This window comes from Catharus ustulatus, chromosome 9, assembly GCF_009819885.2.
Source record: "Catharus ustulatus isolate bCatUst1 chromosome 9, bCatUst1.pri.v2, whole genome shotgun sequence".
NCBI classification, from domain to species: Eukaryota; Metazoa; Chordata; class Aves; order Passeriformes; family Turdidae; genus Catharus; species Catharus ustulatus.
Window position 1 is genome coordinate 10097499 of NC_046229.1, and position 18679 is coordinate 10116177.

The 18679-nt window shown below is 38.5% G+C and overlaps 1 protein-coding gene across 6 annotated transcripts in view; it reads right to left on the reverse strand.

The window, feature by feature from the left end:
• MAST2 (microtubule associated serine/threonine kinase 2) overlaps nt 1-18679 on the reverse strand; it is a 228416-nt gene that overhangs the window by 50879 nt on the left and 158858 nt on the right. For all 6 annotated transcript variants that reach the window (XM_033067135.1, XM_033067136.2, XM_042779559.1 and 3 more), the window contains 4 exons: nt 15127-15218; nt 8435-8510; nt 5969-5989; nt 3385-3463 (listed from right to left, as the gene is read on the reverse strand). In XM_033067135.1, coding sequence (XP_032923026.1) covers nt 3385-3463; nt 5969-5989; nt 8435-8510; nt 15127-15218 — 268 coding nt within the window. The remainder of the gene's footprint in view (nt 1-3384; nt 3464-5968; nt 5990-8434; nt 8511-15126; nt 15219-18679) is intronic.

Sequence of the window (18679 nt, forward strand, 5' to 3'; positions counted from 1 at the left end):
GTTGGGTGGCAGCTGAAATCCCATTCATGGTGAATAACACAGATCCTGCAGTGGAGCAGGAAGTACTAAAGACACTTAAAAACCTGCACTAGCAGATACCCAAGTTCTGACATTGCAAATACATGTCTGATTCAAAACAAATTAAGGAAGGTTAGCACATAGTTACTTGAATTAGAAGAAAAAATATCAAAACTTATAATCTAAAAAAAAAAAATATTAAAAACTTTATGTTTCTCAACAGCAAAATCACTAGGGAAGCAGTGCTAGTCAACCCATGGACAGCCCAGCACAATCCTCTCTCCACTTCCCCTCCCTAAAAGCAATCAGATCACAAAGTTTAGAATTCCAGAGAATAATTAATGAAGGCCCTGAAGATAAAGACCATGGACTTTTCTCTGCCAAGGGCTTCTCTAGCAGTATTAAGGCATACAGCCTTTCAATGAAAAAGCATGAAAGCCAAGTGAAACACTTCTCAAGTATTGATTTTCAGGTAATCACATCACAGTACTCAATATTTGTAGCAGACTAATACAAATATCCCCCTGGTGTCTTAATTACAGATGCAGAATTAGCTAACTCTTCTCCAGTAAAAAAAAAAAAATCAATCTATATTAGAGTTGCTTATAAACTAACTCTGCATCTAGAAAATGAATAACATTAACTGTATAAAAATAATTATATACAGGCCCATCTAACGTTATTTTACGTTCACCTAACTTGAAAGGTCTTCTCCAGCTTTTTCAGTGTTGGTCTGATGATACACCTGGTCTTCATGATTTATACAGAAAGGGTAAATGTGGTTTGGTTTTGATTGAAGTGTCATCCCTCATTTGGAAGCAAAAAATCAAGTAGAATCTACAAGTTCTCACTGACCTTAGTCTAGGTAAATGCCTGGGACTGCTCAAGAGGTTGGTACAGCAGGAGATCTATGATCACAGAGATGAGGCTCAGCTCTTGCTCTCACACAAAAACTCAACCATCAGGACACAGAATGGACTGTGCCCTTCTTGCTATTTCATTTCCCACTGGCACATACACCAGAGCAAAGGTCTAGTGGCTTCCTTTATCTTGTTTGAGAAAGAAACAAAGTCATGAGGACTGATCATATGAAATGGAAGCCCAGACTTCTGTTAAATTTGTATCTGCAGCACTAATTCATTGTGCCCTTTTGCCAAGCCTCTTCACTCCTCTTACTTCAGATTCAAAGTCTACACAGGAATAACACTGATTATAAACTTTAGAGGTGTTATTCAGATCAATTCAAATTAATTCTAATCTGTGAAATACTGAGATAATAGGATTTGCTCAGAAATGTAATACCAGGTTTAATAGCTCCAACAATTGCATCGCTACTTACTAAACAGCCCATTTCAATGTCTTTCTACTACTGAACCAGCAAAAGGACTATAGACGAGAAATTTAGTCACTTAGGAAAAAAAAAAAAAAGTTTCAGAATTACATGTTTCAAACTATTTCCTGCATGAAGCTGAATTCAGGTCTAACTACAACCATCACTTTATGCTTCTCATTACACTTCCCTGTTACTTACACTTTGAAAAATTACCATTTGAACTTGATGCTTTCTATGTAACATGTCTATCTCAGATTTGTTGGATTGTTTGGGTTTTTTTCCATCGGAAAACATCAGTCAAAATGATTTATCTATTTCTGGGAACATGACAGGAAACAAAAATGCTTTATTTCTCATGCCAGAAAGCTGAGAACTTTCTAACAGTAGCCTTGACATTCCAATTTCAAAGCAAGAACTGATACTTCCAACAGATTTTTGGTGTTGTTATTTCTTCTTCCTCCATGGGCATCCACCTTAAGTCTAATCAAACTACAAACTCTTGAAAAACTACAGTTTAGCTCCCTAAAGTGTCATCTTCACAAGGAAGCTGGAAGCTGTCACAGTGACTACCAATGACCAAGCTATTTGGATGTCATCCATATGGAAAGTAACTGTATTTGCTCCATGCTCCCATAGCTTGCTCCCAGAAGAGGATTTAAACATGGATTATGCCCATAAAGATTTAACCTAAGTCTACAAAGGCCAAAACAGAGCCCCTTTTTATCAGCTGCTCTCAAGTGCTTGAATGTATAATAATGTGTGGCAGTGAAACCAGGGACATCTTTTTCATGTACATTTTTCTGTGCTCCTGCCCATATATCTGCATGCACATTGAAATCAAGTCACCTGCCTTCTAAGGAGACAAAAAGCACTCAACAAGAAAACTGTCTTGAAGTTCAAAATATAACAAATGGTAGAAGTTGTGTGAACTAGGGTTTGCAAGAATGTGTCTCACCAAATGAAGTTACAGAGATAAGATTAACATTGCAGAATCAAATTTTAATCATATCGATTTATACTAAAAGGGAACTTTTGACCCCAATTTCTTCTTTTTCCCTGTAGACTGAATTTAACATTCACCTCCAAAAAAACTCAGAAATTTGTGTTTTGAGAGGCACAAGGAAGTTTATGGATGAACTTAGAACAGTTCACAAGGAAAACAATGATACAGTGTAAGGTTTGCACAACATGTAGTACTGAGTCCTAATTAATGAAGGTGTTACAATTATTGGGAATGTACTCTAAGTAATTAATACAAAACCAAATGATCAGTATTATGGAAAGAGGCAGTGATTTGTTACCACACACCTGAAGACACCATAAGGCACATACAAAAGCATGTTACACTAATTCTGTACTTCATAGCTCCAATGTTTCTATGTTTGTCTTTGCAAGGTTCTCATGTGAGTAAGCACAATGCCTAGCTGATTTAAACTAAAGAGTAAGGTTCATTTTAGGAAGCATGTCAGAGCTACAAGGGTTAACATGGTGCTGCCAGCTTAGTGGTATTGCTGACAGAACTCGAGCAAACTGCAGCCAGCCTTTCTAATGATGGGTGTAAGAACTGAAAAGCTTCATTAGGAAGTTCAAATTATTGGAATTGAATAACAGATGTGGCTTATCAGTTTTTCTTTCTGCTAGCCTGGTAGCAGAGGTTTTCAGACTAAGTACTTGAAAGCAGACAAGAATTTCATTTCCCAGTTACAAAAGGCTGATGGCTGGAAGGTATTTGTGCACTATCTCTGAGTCCTGCCACTTTGGAGACTTCGTGCCTCTCAAATGATCACTTGAGCCAAGTGCTGCACTGGGATTTCACCAATGCTGAAGGCAAAGTGCAAGATGATAGGAGCTGGGAAATGGAGGAAAAAAGCAGCAGAACCAATAATTAAAATAATTTTTAAAATAATTAGTATATTAAATAATGTTAGCAAAACAATGACGAAAGATCCAGTATTTTAGTAGAGATTCAAAAGCTGATTTGTTAGGGTGTATTTGTGCAAACTGAATTGCTTGGAAAAGTCTGTGTCACTTACTGAAACTGTTGAACTGGGAGTGTTTGTTCCATATCCAGATGAGGGAAGGGAGGCCAAGGACCAGCGGCGTCCATCAGTTCTGGGGAAAAGATGTGAAGGAAAGCACACTCAGGAACATAGCATGGCTAATTCTTGAGAGAAATAAGCAATTTTCTCCTCTGTATCTCCTAACCTCACGCTTTTATTAATCTCTTGAGTTATTCAGATAAATCAGGTATCCTATTTAGAATCACACTTGTGGAAAAGCAATTAGAGTAAGTTTTAAAAACAAACCTAGGTGGCCTCGGAAAAGCTAAAACAAAGGGGCTCCAGAATTCTGCATTAAGTAGGTGCTTTGTACTTGTACAAAATTGGAGCTCCTAAAACAGACACATAAAAACAGCTCCTTGCAAACCTCCTTGAAAAAGACACTCGTGCTTAACTTATGCAGCTCATTGTCTGCCAAATGAAGATTCAGACTGAGGAAAGAAAAAAATCACATTAGATCAAGAATCAACTGAGAGCAGATTAATCTGTTTACCTACTCAGAGGGCATTCTGCCCAGCATATTGTCTGGCACGGCTGGAAAATTAAACCCACAACAGCAGATAGGAACAGAGCCAAGGGGACCACCCCAAACACATACATAAATAACAGAAATCTCACCTAGGGTCCTTTCTCCTTCAGTCAATATAACATTAGTATTTATTTCTCTATTATAATAAATAAACATGTCCCTCAGGGAAAACATCCAAAACATTGTGGAGATACTGCAGAAAGGTCTTGTTTTGCCAGTGTCAAAACTGGGGAATTGAGGAACTACACAAAAGCTTTGAGAAGAATCAGTGCTGCCCTCCCTGAAACCCTCTTCTTCCCCTAAACTCAGCCTCTGAGGATGGAAACTGAACTACATTCAGCTCTGCCTCACAGCACCTTTTCTGTTTCTGATCTATTTTCCCATATTTTGGGTACTTAAAATGGTCAACCATGTCAAAAATCTCTTCCTCACATCAGCTTCCCTTTGTTTGGTTTTTTTCTTGCAGCAGATTATCAGTGACTGGTCATAACATGAAGCTGAATTAGAACAACTCTAACTCCCTTTGGAGAGATATGGGGGTTTTGGTACACACAGATACAGTGCATTTATGCAAGTGCTTTATAAAATAGGATATTTGGTACAGGTCTGAACTAGTGATTATAAAAACTCGACCGTTATCTTCACAGTAATATTTCTCATCCCATTATCCATACCCATGAAGCCTCATCTCCAGAAAAAGGTTCAGTGACCACCAAGATAAAAACTTCTGTTTAGGGTTTTTCCAGCTCTATTTCCTTTTATTTTCAGGCACTGATACACACCACTCTGCCATCTATCTTAGAATGACAGGGAAATAAACTCACTGTTCCACATCACTGAAAGAATATTATGTCAACAGAGTTTTAAAAAGACTCATGCTTCATGCATTAAAAAAAATAATAAGTCTGTAATGCAGATTTTTATTGCATGCCTATGTTACAGCTAAACCCCATTTAGCCACAGGTGATGTTTTCTCTGGCAAGACAATTAAATGTAAAAGAACAATCTCAAAATAATTGCAAGTGAAATGGAATTCCTTTCTTAAGCCTGAAAAACAACAACTATCCTCATTACAAAGTTGTTGCATGCTGTGGTAAGGGATTGAACACCAAGCTTCAACAATCTTCATTGAGTTTCTTGTAACATACAGGGGCACTGGGGAAATATTTAGGTCAATGATTCAACTTCACTTTGGATCCTCAGTCCTAGAGCAAAACACTCTGTTGCTTGCTGCACAAGTTACTCATTTCTTGCAAAAGAAAAGCTTGGGATTTGTTTGCTTGTTTCTTTAACTGAATCACCAAAATGGTGTATTGAAATAATTTCAGTATTTTCATTTTGAAATTTTTGTTTTTCTTTTAAGTTAAATTAGAAAATTCCAGCACACCCCTTCATGCTTAGGCTGTTTACTGCTGATGCAATCCAGGCAAGCAATGTGCTAAGGAGTCAGGACAAATATATCAGCTCTACTCTAGCAGAAAGAAGTGGGACAGGAGTGAAAATCTTCCAAATCAAGGAAGGGGAAAATACTCCTAAAGTAAATTCCTCCTGCATTTATGCAAAGCATTTCAAAATGCTTCAGTGCTTTATTAATACACATATTTTTTGAGAGACAACATGCAATATTACTTCAGGATAAGACACCTGGAATGAAATCTTCAGGTTTTTTGTTTATTATATATGCTTTGTTAGCCCAACAAAGACATGCAAAAAAATTTTGCCTCTAAAAAGACATTTTAATTAGTTAATTGTGGAGGTGTTTTTATGGCAGCTAAATGCCATTTCATGAATAAGCAGATCAGTTTCAAACAAGGAGTTAGAAAAACAACACATCTTCTCCAGAGCTCTACCTGTTTATCATTTTAAGCCCAAATGTAAAGATTTTCTGTTCCTATTACAAAAACTAGAAGCTGAATGCCTAAATGGGGTTGTTACAGCATGAACTTGTTAGGGACAGTGCTCAGCTGCACAGAAGCACAGTTCACACACACACACACACACAAACAGCAGCAATGGGATACACATTACCTGTCTGCTCTGTGTCCATGGCTGTGTGGAAAAAATTGTACAATAATTATGAGAGAGGAAAAAGTAAATAATGCATATGATTTCTGGAAAAAAAACCCTTCATCTTCTGTTACTGGTATTCCTCCAGGATCACTTTTAGTGAGTATGAGCAGAATAAACCATACATTTCCTTATTCCAACAGGAGGATTCCTGCCCATGTTGTGGCTATGACACAATTATTGAAAGGGTATCTAACAAGGGATTTATGGTTCATCACAAGTCAGACTAAGGACAGTCTTGCAGTAAATTGTAGTGATTTTTCAATAACACAAGCTTTCCAAACAAGTTTCCTCTTCCATCTCAAGAAAGAACTCATCAAAGGACTATAATGAAAGAATGGAAATCACAAATTATGTCCAAACTGGATAATAAATGAAGAAATTACACTATTAATAAAAGGCAGAAAATCAGCAACAAGTAATTCCTGTGATGGAAATGGCAGGAAATCAGTCCAGGGCCATCTCTTAAGCCCCACACAATGTCAATGGAAAGGGTACTGTGAAATATCCGTTCTTCTGGCACCACACTTATAATTCCCTAATTCCATCATATAGAAGTTATTCTGATACCAGTATGGGGTAATTTAGTATCTATCTGTTATTACTGCTGGCATAGCTATTCAGGCTGTAATGCAAGCAGAAAATAGAAACAGGTTTCTAAAACAAGCAGTGCTTAAGTGTTCTTTTCCCTGGCAGAAAAAGTATGGATACTATAAAATGAACCACTGTACTCAATAGCATAGGCTTAACCTTTATTCACCTATTTCTTTAAAAATCAGATTTCAAAAGTAGAAAAGTATGAAAGGGCACTCTTCAGAGTTTTATTATTAAAAATTTATTTGCTGTCTGAACTTTTAGAAAGCCATATTGAAGGATCGAGTTGAAACATGATGTTGAAAAATTACTTTAAGCTTTGACAATAACTTCTATTTCTGCTGCAATTTTCTACTGCAACTTTTCTACTGTTTTCCAGGATCCAGAACTCCTGTGAGATACTTCAGATACTGTGAAAACTTGTAAAAGTTCAGTTGATTTCAACAGAGCTTATTGAATACACCCAGATCAGGCTTAAAAAACAAATGGGGATGAGTCCATTTGAATTGTTTAACAGCAGGTGAAGCACTGATTTTCCCTCTGAGGCAACAGAAAAATACATATCCAGTCTCTCACATTTCATGTGCTATTAAAAAGTATTTTCTTACATAAGACCAAAAAAGCAAAGTCTGCTTCAAACAGAATTCAAGGACACCACATCTTCTAGAAAATCACCTCAATGGAGAAATGCTCCAGGATTTTCCTGCCATTCAGATAAAGAGTGTACCTTATTCCATCAAATCCTAGCTCTTTATTCTTCTTTGAAGTTTTGAGACTTAGCATTTTTTCTAACTAGTCCTCAAGCTAAATCTGTCTTTCTCAGAAAACTTACTTCCTCTCAGGATGATCACACATTTCCCATTCTCAGATCATTTTAACACTGATGGGGTTTTTTTCAGCTAAGGCAGAGTTTAACAAATCCAAAACACCTTCCTCACACTTGAATCTAATAATGCACCTATGCACAAACCCTGCTTGGGAGCTCTCTAATTTCCCTGTTCCTTCTTTCTCACAAAATTTAACTTTCTGTACCATTATCCATTTCTGTCTACCTGCTGGGATTCAATATTGAAATCACCATTTTTCTGCTTTTCCCAGCTGTCTCTATTCTTTCTTTCCTGTTCCTTACACTAAATCCACCACTGTGCTATCAGATTTCTTTCCAGCAGTTTGAGACACCCCATGACCAGCACCTGTCCAGCACTTGCTGCAGGACAGATGACAGCCTGACATTCGGGTCTCTCAGTGCTGCTCCCACAGAGGTTCTTGTAGATTCTTGCACTTTCAATTATCAGCTATTTTCCTCATTGAGCAGTAATGTTCTCTTGACACCAGTGCCCAAGACAGCAGAGAAAACTCAGGAGTCACTCCAGTGAGAAGGCAGGGAATGAAGACAGAGTTGTGCACACCTAATTTAAGGTATGTTTATATCTTTGTGCAGACATAGCAAAGATCAGTGCATTTTCAATACACCTCAGTGAGAGCAACATCTAGGACTACTAAGTTACAATTACCCTAACCATGACTGGCTTTAATGTCACTTTGACTAAATTATGTGTCATATCACATACCCTACATGTCATTCTTCTGGAAGAACATTACCTCTTCCCTAGGTAGCATTAACTGCTTAATATACTTTCTCTTTTTCTAGGTCTGAAAAGCACCTAATACATTCTGATGCTGCCAAGATGTAATCCATAAGGAATAAAATAAAATTAAATTGGAGACATCATAGAAAGTAAAGCACAATCAAAAAATATTCTAACCCATAGGCCATTTGTAAATAAAGTGTATAGAGTATTTGCTTGCCAAAGAGAATAGATCTTGCCTTACCTTCGGGCAGGAACAAAGGAAAAATGAGCAGGTGCATTTGGAGAGAAGTTCCTGGGACTGTCCAAGGGGCTGCTACCTGTTAAAGAAAGCAAAAATTAACAGTTCAAAACCATTTTGTTCACACTTGCAACAAATGGAGTAAGTTTTCAGTGTTCTGACACATTTTGAACTGCACGCTGCAGTCACAAATAACTGGAAATATGGAGCTTTTGAGTCTTTGAGTTTTGAGCATTAGTTTGCTAAAGAGGTGTTCTGACACAGGTGTACCAGTATTTATACTCCTTTTAAAATATTTCAAAGGGTATGTTTAATTTCCCACCTTCAGGTAAGTAATGTACCACCCATAGATAATAGAAGTCTTTCAATATTTTGCAGTAATTTCTATCTACAAGCTTTTCCTAACACTTGTCAATGAAAAACCTGAGCTAGAAGTGACGCTGATGGTAGTTTCAGGAATAATAAAGAGTAAGGAAACATTTCTTCCCAATGTATGTGAAGGTTGAATGTAAAATTCACTGAGAAAAAACAAAGGATATACCATGAAAACTGCACATGATAATAAATGGACTATGTATATGAAAGATGATTGGGCTAAAATCTATAAGCAGTCACACTAACTACCACTTTCCTGAAATAGTACTTTACCATGAAAATGAAAGTACCAGCAAAACTATACAGAAAAGAAATAAAAACACTTAAATTTTGGCACAAGTGGTTTTTTCCTCTGGGTTTTGTAATATGGTGTGTAAGCATGGTGAGTGGTTTATTGTAATGTATTTTATTTCAAAGTAAAAAGCAAGCATCACACAGAAAGCCCTTCTGAAAGCCAGGATCATTTACAAACTAGCTACAAAACTATTTGAAAGTTATGGATGAATTTAGAAGCTTTCCATCAGTGTGCTTTCTATTGGGCATGAAGTGGTTTGCTCTGTCCAATCATTAATATGGGCACAGAAGAGAAACTATCATAGTAAACGTGTGTCAGCAGCAATTTCTTTGTGCAAAGACAACAATATAGCACTAAAATAAGACCAGGAAAATGAAACAGATTCTGGAAAAGCAATACACTGCAAGGTACATCAGAAATGGTTTTAAATTTAGATCCCATATAAAATGGTTTTATTTTAAAAGCCATGTTGAAAAGTCAAGCCTCAAATATGAATCACCTGCAAAGCACTTGTCTCTGTTCCAGAAGCTCAAGTTGCCCAGCTTTGCCCTCAGGGCAGCAGTGATTTTGAGGTTACAGTCCCATCCAGCAACTACTGAAGCTTATAATTAAGTTTATAATTAAGACACATTAATTTCAGTCCAAGTTATCCACGCACCTTTGCTGTTCCACTGAGTAGGAGCAGAATATAGGCATGGTGCACAGTTAAAGGCAACATTCCCTCACACTTACAAATTCCCCAGCCTTACAAATGGGTCACAAAAGTCTGCAGCAGCATCTCTGCAGCAAGGTGTGCACACCTGGCACACGTGTCAGGGCAGGGAGGGAGGAGGAGGAGAGGGGGAACAGGCTGATCCCTCCTGGGCTGTGAGATGGCCACAGTGCTGCACAGGCCAGCAAACTCCATCTGGTCTGCAAGTCTACGAGGGAATAACAGCAGCTGGTTGAGATTAAACCAGCCCCAGGCTGATGTAACATGTGTCATGGGGTGATGAGAGAACTGGAGAGGTAAGTGAATTCCAGACCACTCCACAATCTGCTTCATCAAGAGCAAACTAAATTAAAAACAAAGAGTTTGAGCAACAGGTTTGTTTTCCTTTGCCTTGATTTTCTTTTGTATTGTTAGTAAAGACTAACAACAAGTTCACAGTTTAATACAAAACAATGCAAGTCTTCATCCAAAACTGGACACTGTTTAATCCATTCCCAGTATATCCCAAGTGCAGAGGGAAGAGAGTGATCAGGAATCTATAGTTAAATAACTTTGGTGTTTCATTCATTGAGCTTGTACTCATTTTAATTCTTACAGGCACAGTGGAAAACCAGAACCATGTTGCTACTTTTGAATCACAAGAAGGATGGAGAGGTCTGACAGTCCCAATCTAGGAGGCACTGCAAGCTTCCAAGGAGGTTGAAGAAGTCACCAAAGTGAAGAACCGAGTCCTGCATGAACACACATGTCCTGGCAGCAGCACACACCTCAGGGTGAGGGTCACCAATCACTTGCTAGCAGAAAGCTGAAGGAGCATTTTAGGATGCAGCAGGAGTGAAGCCTTTCCATGGTTATGCAGATGATCTAACAAAGCAAGGAAGGCTGCCAGCTTTGGTGGAAACCTTGGTCTTTGCCTTCTCATTTTTCAAGTTTTACTGACAATGAACACTGCTGCGTCAAGATGATAGTCTTGAACAAAAACCTCATTGCCAGATGTTGTTATAAACAAGCAGTGAACTGTCATTGCCTTTTTATATCTTCATCAATCTTTGAATTTTCTGGAGTATGCTCAAAATGGAATTTCAGAATAACTGAGCAAATTGGGTAATGACAGTTTTTAAATTTCAAAATTAAGTATGTGGGTGTTCAAACTCTTCTGAACCTGCACTTTGTGGTACAGAGATACTACTAATTTTTGAGCAACTACTTTTTCAGATGTATATGGCATATTTCCTTTCAGACACTGGAATTTTAATTAGATCCCCTGTGATTTGCTTGTAGTTTTAAAATGAAAAGCAATTAGTTTTTCTACTCAATTCAAGTGTTGGTGAAGCTTTTAAAACAACAACAGGGAGACAGGGAATTTCTGCTTTCCCTAAAATTTCCCAGCGCTGCTGCATCTGCTGTAGATGAAGGTATTTTAATAAGAGAAGCCTGAGTGCAATGGTCTCATTCACTAAGGCTGATCGAAACTCTATTTATTCTGCTGCAAAGGTAGATTCCCCTGCTGCTCCAGGGTTATAGTTGGCTACTACTGAACCTGAAATGCCTCTGTCTCCAGGGAGGCTGTTACACAGAATGATTGCCCATCATGTGAACCAACACAGCTACACCAACACAAATAATTCAGGCAGGAATCTTTACATCTTCCGGACACAGGAAGAAGGATGCAGCCAAAGCATTTGTAAATCCACTACTTTCAAAACATGAAACCAGACCTTACAGGCAGTGACAGTCTCAGCTATCCCCTACAAACATGACTGACACTCATCAGGTAGGTTATGAGTCCAAAAACTCACAACAGAACCATGCTGTAAAACCTTCTTCTGAGAGCCACAAAAATTAATAAATAAACACAAAAGGCTAAGTTTTTGTGGTCTTCTATACAGGATATTCAAATTGTTTGCTGAATATTAAAGCAACCAGCTAAAGGTCATATGCATGCTACAGAATTAGATGCCTTCCAGCACACACAAATTTCAAAATTATCACAGTATTTAAAGCACCCTGTGTACCACCAGCCTCATAAACAATGAATGCCATGGTGCTCTCACACCACCCAAGGATCACAGGCATGACGTGCTGACGAACCTCAGCTTTGATAACCAGGGCATGATCTAGGCTGGGATGTTACATACTCTGCACACTTTAAAAATAATAAATAGCCATTTTTCTGCCAGAAAGTGGAACTGAGCTTGCAGTGTAATAGTAGAATCATTTAATTCAGTAGCACAGAGCAGCTTCCTCCGTGTGCCTTTACAGATGGGAGCAGGGCAAAGGTCCCAGCAGTGACAAGTGCCTCCACTGGAAGCCAGAGAGCAACCTGGCTACCTTACAGCTGTGGAAGGTAGATTTTTAAATAGTCTGAGCTTCAGTTTTCCAGCTGTAAGTACCTATTAAATTATAATGTTACTCCTTTGATTTTAAGCTTTTTAACTTAAAATATAATCTGATGACAACTTCATTATGAACCTTATGGTATAACCTCTTTGTATTTCAGATTTTAAAAAACTGATTCAAATAAATGGGAAAAAATAAGGAATACACATATGCACCTTTTTACTTCTCCCTCTCATTTTAAAACAAAAATAATTTAGAATAAAGGCAACATTTTCAAACTTACATTCCTAAAACTGGCCACTACAAGTTTGGAAGACTAAACCAGCAGAGTGACTTCCCCACGAGCTGTAGCTCTTTATGCCAAAGTACCAGCTCATTCTGGAAAATGCTATTTCATACAGCTTAAAAACAGAACTAGCACACTCAAGTGCTCTTGATTCAGAAGTGATTTCATGGCAGGGTCCAAAGCGTTTGGATATACTTCTTTCTCAGATGTTGAGAGCTCTTTAAGTAACACTTTTCTTCTAAATTTTCTAGGATGTGAAGTTGCCTGGCATCTTGTTGGGATGCTGTTTGAGACACTAAGTCTCTCTGCCTGGATCAATGCTCATGAGGTAGGTTTGCCTGACAGAAAAACAACTGTCCTGATCTCACCCACTGATTTTTACATCACACACAGAAGAGTAACTCCTGACATTACTGCCATACACGAATTTATTTTAGTGTGGTGTCCGGAAACATTTTAGAAAGCCTCCCTGGTCTTTCTGCATGCCTGTTGTTCCTTTCATTTGTAGAAGTTCAGAATGGGCATTAAGAAGACAAGAAAAAAGTTCAAGACAAAAGAAGAACCAGCATTTCTTAGTAACTCATCACTGCATGTGCCTGAACAAACAGACTGACAGATTCTGTTCAAATACTAAACAAATATCACAGCCTGTTCTCAAATTCACTTCTCATATATGATATTTCTTAAGAAAATATTTGTGACTCTACTCTAAATTTCATCTACTTTTGTCTCTTGAATAATTTTTTTTTTTTTCCAGGGAAGACTCCTAAATATGGCACTGGTAGAGAACCCAAATTACAATTAATTTATCTTCCTGTGCACGACTGGCTATTCTTGTAAAAAGTAACAAAGGATGTCCTTTTAATTAACATTTTAAATCCCATATGCAACATTAGGGAAAAAAAAAAAGAAATATTTGAAAATTACTGCTAAAGTAAGGTGGCATACCACTGAGTAGTTACTCTTCCTTTCAGAATACACTCACATACTTCTAATAAATTAAAAGCTTGTAAAGCCTGAAATAGCATCAAAACCACCAGAAGAAACTCAATTCTTTAACTAGACAGAGGAGAAAAGCAAATCAAAGGAAAATAAAATATGCATGTTTCTATTATGAACATTTCTGCATTTGTTTTCTGATCAATTATCATGTCAATAACTTGTTGCAATCTCCCAAGCATTTCTTTTTCTCAGTTAAAGGCTTGTAAGGCTAATTTAGAATTTAGTGAAACCAACACATATATTAATTCAAAGCAAAAAGCACAGTGTAAGTAAGTGGAGAATCTCTACCAAGAAAAATGCCTTGTTTAAACTAAATTTTTCAAAATTATTGCTGCCATAACCACACGCAACAGCAACAAGGGAGTCTGAAGTGGAAGGAGATGGTCCTATACACACTTTTTGCTCTGCATTTTCTTTCAGATTCTGTAGTAGAAAATAGTTTTAATATACCACCAGTAAGATTTTGTTGACATTTTAATTTGAAAATCATAGGTGATGTTAGAATTACAATGTACTTAAAGCATCTTCCTAGCTTTCCATGATTACACTTTTTATAGCATCCCAAGAAAATGTGGCAGATTTTTATGAAAACTTAAGAGGAATGAGGCTTTTATGGGCATCCCTGAACAATAACTTTGGTCTTCTTTTTCCTTTCAACAGGCTGGATATCACCTCTTGGGATACAAAGCTCTGCAAACAGAAGCAGATGGCTCCTTCTAGCTGAGCTACTATCAGTTTGCTGTTCTTTCTCAGCATTGCCTCAGTTTCAGTCTCCAGAAAGCATTTACAGAGCATGCTGCCATGTAGGAGGAACACAGTCTGACTATAATGAAAACAACATTCCTTGTCCTCCACACAGCAGTGATGTGGATGATGTGCCACAAACATTCCAGCTGCTTCCTGCTACTGCCTGGTGCCCATCAGGGATGTACCTGCAGCCCAATCATCCTCTCTGGCATTTTCAAAACAAAGTCATCTCACATCACCTACCTCCCTCAGCAACAAAAACAAGGGGACATGCTGTTCAGGCAAGCTGTTGAATCTGCATGTGTGACCCTTTCTGAAGAATTATTCCTTCTTTTTCTGTTGGAAGAACATCTCCACATACTTCAGTTCAATGACTAACAAGCCCCTGCCAGTGTGCTCCGAAATGAGCATTTCCCAGTTGGTGCCATGGTCAAACTGGCAGCAGTGTAAAAAAGAAATACAACTCCCAAACACCTCATGTTGCAGTGAGTAGCAGACAGAGACCATAAGATGGCACACTGCACAGCTGCCAGGCTGCCAGAGGCACACGGAAACAGGCAGGATGTTCCTCCTCAGGAGAACTGCAGTTAAATCACTGCCACAAATTAACCATGCTCAGAGACTCAAAACAAGAGATTTACTTAAACGCATTTATCTAATTTTATTTGGCTTCGTTTTCCATCTCAGGCTCTTTTTCAGGATGTAAGAGGATTGAATCCCCCAGGAAGAGTGGAGGATGGATACGGAAGCAAACTAGAAAGTGCAGAACATAAAACATTTATCTTGAAACTATAAGGACCCTCTTACAAGTTTGAGAAGGTGAAAAACTACCGTCAGAGTAATTTCCAAAGGGCATCTTTTGATGCTGAGTATCAGTATGTTCAGACTCACTGCCATGGCCACTGGCACTTGTGCAGATGATTGCCCTAGGGAGTTACCTGCGTGTCCATGAAGAGGGGAATGTGGCCGTGGGAGAGTTGGAGATGTGCTGGATGTTACAATCAAACTCTTCCTGTTGCTTGTCCGACAGCTGAAAGAAAGAAAGAAAGGTAAATCATTAGGCACCATCAGATGGGACAGGTCCTGCAGGACCTCTTTGTGCTACGGAGGAATCTCTCGGTATTTAGGGTGGGATTTTTTCGCACTCTCGATCTCAGTGGTGATCCTGCAAAGAAGGAAGTGTACAGGGACAAAAGGTACTTGGTCAGCAGCAAGTGTTTCAGCACTCTGGAAGCATTTGCTGCACAGGCCACTGGAGACAGCTAGTAACTCACTCCTGATTCACAGAATATGTGCAACTCAAGCTTTACAACTCACACAAAAAATCAAAACAACAATGTAAAATACCCCAGAGTGCTTTGGATACTCTTACCAATATACAACCTAGCAAATAAATCCATTACAGTTACTGGCTTGGTTATAAGAAACCAGAGCATATTCCTTAGGGCAGAGTTAAAATTACAGAGTAAAGTGTTAGCACAACCCAGCAGATGAGTGGGATTACTAATCAAACTTGAAGCCTGAGATCCAAAAATCTTTGTGAACACATGAAGCAAAAATTATGGAAAACTCTGCAAAGCAAGTTTCAGACACACCTCCACCACATCAGCTCCACTCATTGCCATGACTTTGCTCCAGCAAGGAAAGTGACACTTCTTATGGGACAGTTCAGATTGATTTTTTCTCTGTTGGGAAAGCTGAGCCAAAAGAAGAGAAGGATGTGTTCCCCCATTTGTTTCCCAGTTTGTGACTGCTGGTAGCAAACATTTAGCTCTAAACATGAGAAAAGGAATTGCAGTGAGCAAGGGAAATATTTTTAAATCATGGGAGCTGTGAAGAAGAGCACCTAGACAGTTAAATCCCTTTGTGATTGCCGCTCCTCCTGCTGTTTAAACAGAAGAAATGAAGTTGCCAGCAAAATCTTACAAGTGACCAAGCATTACAGCTACATACATCTATTCTTTGTACCTCCAGCTTGCTTCCTTCATGGTAGAACCATTCCTGCTTACTTCAGCAGTCCCCAAAACAGGTAACTAGAATCCCGTTGGTGCTGATAGGAGTGGGAGAACAGCCAGGAGCAGGGAAAGCTGAGCAAAGGCTGAGGAAGGAGCTTGCTGGCCCCACTCCAGGGGCGCCCTGTGAAGCTCCACACTGGGGTCCCCAGGCACAGGCAAAGCCCCTTTGCTTGCAGACCCCAAATGCTGACGTCTGCCAGGTCCTTCGTGCACTGACTGATCTGCTGGAGCTGCCCAACAATAAACACACCCAGGCTGCCAAGAACTACAAATTAATGCAAAAGTATTTTGCTGCCACAGGACACAGTGCATCTGACTATTATTATTTGTGAGCTTATTTTATTGCTGTTCTATAGGAAACTAGAGAACTTGATACAGAAAAAAAAATACAACTGAACTGCCAACTATAATAAACAGTAATAAAGTTGAAGCACCATTAACTGCTATTCAGGCTCTTTAGTGTACTTAAAGCATTCCTCAAAATTATCCAACTGATTCCATACAATCTCCATTTACATTCATGTATTATTCAACAACAGTCCATCCAAAAACTGATTACCATTGTGCACATCTCACGGAAAAACTAACAGCCCAGTTTTAAGAAGCTTAAAATCCCAGTTCGTGGATATTTTAATGTGTTTTCAGTTACACTGAAAAAAACCAGAATTCTCAATTCCAACATTAATACCAGATAATCATTGTTTACATTAGCACAAAAGCTTTCTTGTAACATGAAATTCCTGAATATTGTAGTGTAATATATATTACTATGTAAGAAATTTAAAAAAAAAAAAAATCCTGGGCATTTTAGTATCAAATACAATGAAAGAATTTTAAATCTTGCTCAATAAAAACCACTAATACAATGAAAAAACAGAGCTCCATTCTCTACAGTTTTATCTCTTTGGTGAAGAGAGTTCCTAAAGCACACTTTACCACAGTAATGTCTGGAGCTGGCCATGGAAACTTGGTATATTTAAACCACAGCATAACAGTGGAAGTGAACTGTCCCAAACTCAGAGCTTTTTAACTGCTTGCCTGCATTTTCCCAACTGAACAGAGTTTTACAAACCCATTTTCTTTGCTGTCTTTGCCAAGGTAAGGAGCCAAAAGAGAAAGGGTTAAGGAGATGGAGAGCAAGCACAGCTGAGACCCCTTAAAATAGGTCAGGTTTACACAAATGTACCCAGAGGAGGGAATGGCTTGCAGTGAAAGCCTAGCCCCAAGTTGGGAATAAAACATTATTCTCTTTGCACCCTCAGCATTGGATAACTTTTAACTTTCCTGGATCTCTCATCTGCAAAACAGAAACATCACTTGGGTCTGTTTAGCCATTGCTATGACTTATGCGTGTTGGCAATAAGGCAAAGCTTAAACAGAGACTAAAAACACAACACTCAACTTCTCAAATTCATGTTCTATGTTGAGAAAAATATACAAGTGCAATCATACTCTCTACTGGCTGAAGAGAGCTCTCTGCATATAGAGAAAAAGCTTTTAACAGATGTAGGAATCCTAGAGGAAATGCAGAACAAGAGTGATGAATTTCTGGTAGTCACTAGAACAAAAAAAGGGTGAAGGAAGGAGGTAACAAGCAGACTTCAGTGGGATGACCTCTCCCCCAACAAGTCACTATGACAGCATTTGAGCACCTCCTAAAGAACAGCTAAATATGAAGGAAGCAAAGCTGGCTTTAAGCAGGGCTTAGTGCCAAAGAAATTCAAACTAGTCAATTGAAGTGTTGGCAGAAACAGTTCCACTGAAGAAAAAATTCTTTCCTGGAAGGTTCATTTTAGCCAGACAGACAGTGCTCAAAAGTGAGCTACCAGGCCAATGATAATGAGGAGATCATATTGTTAATCCTTTAAATTGCATTAATTATTATTACCGTTCATGAATTCTCAAAACAATGCTGTATGTCTTCTTGCTCAAAAATTAATTCAATCTACATAAGAAAACAGGAGTAATAGGAGAAAGTAAAAGGGGAAAAGGTTGGCTATATCTTACTTTTTAACAGGAAAAATACCAGGTTTTAACCAGTCCAGAGAGATTTTAAGCATTATTAGTTGTTTATAAGCCAAAGTTTTGCTGTTTTCATTAAACACAAGGTGAGCCCTGCCCTGAACCTCCTTTCCTCTCACAATTTGCTATGAGTCTTGCTAACCTTTTTTTTTCCTCAGCTCTCACTTCATAATTTCAGAGAGCAAATCCCCTCCAGGTCTTCCAGTTTAGGCAAAACACAATTTTAAAAGTGCAGAATTTCTGTAGGGCACAGAGCTGTAGGGTTGAGCTCCAGCCCGTGCAGAGCTCTGGAGGTGCTGCCCTCCCTACCCTGGTCAAACACCTGAGTCCTGTGTGAGAAACACAGGAGCACCTCCATTTAATCCTGAAAACACACAGTAACATGGATATCTTGCATTGAAACAGTTGAAACAATGCCTTTGCACCACTATGGAAATAGAGTTTTTACTCTGTT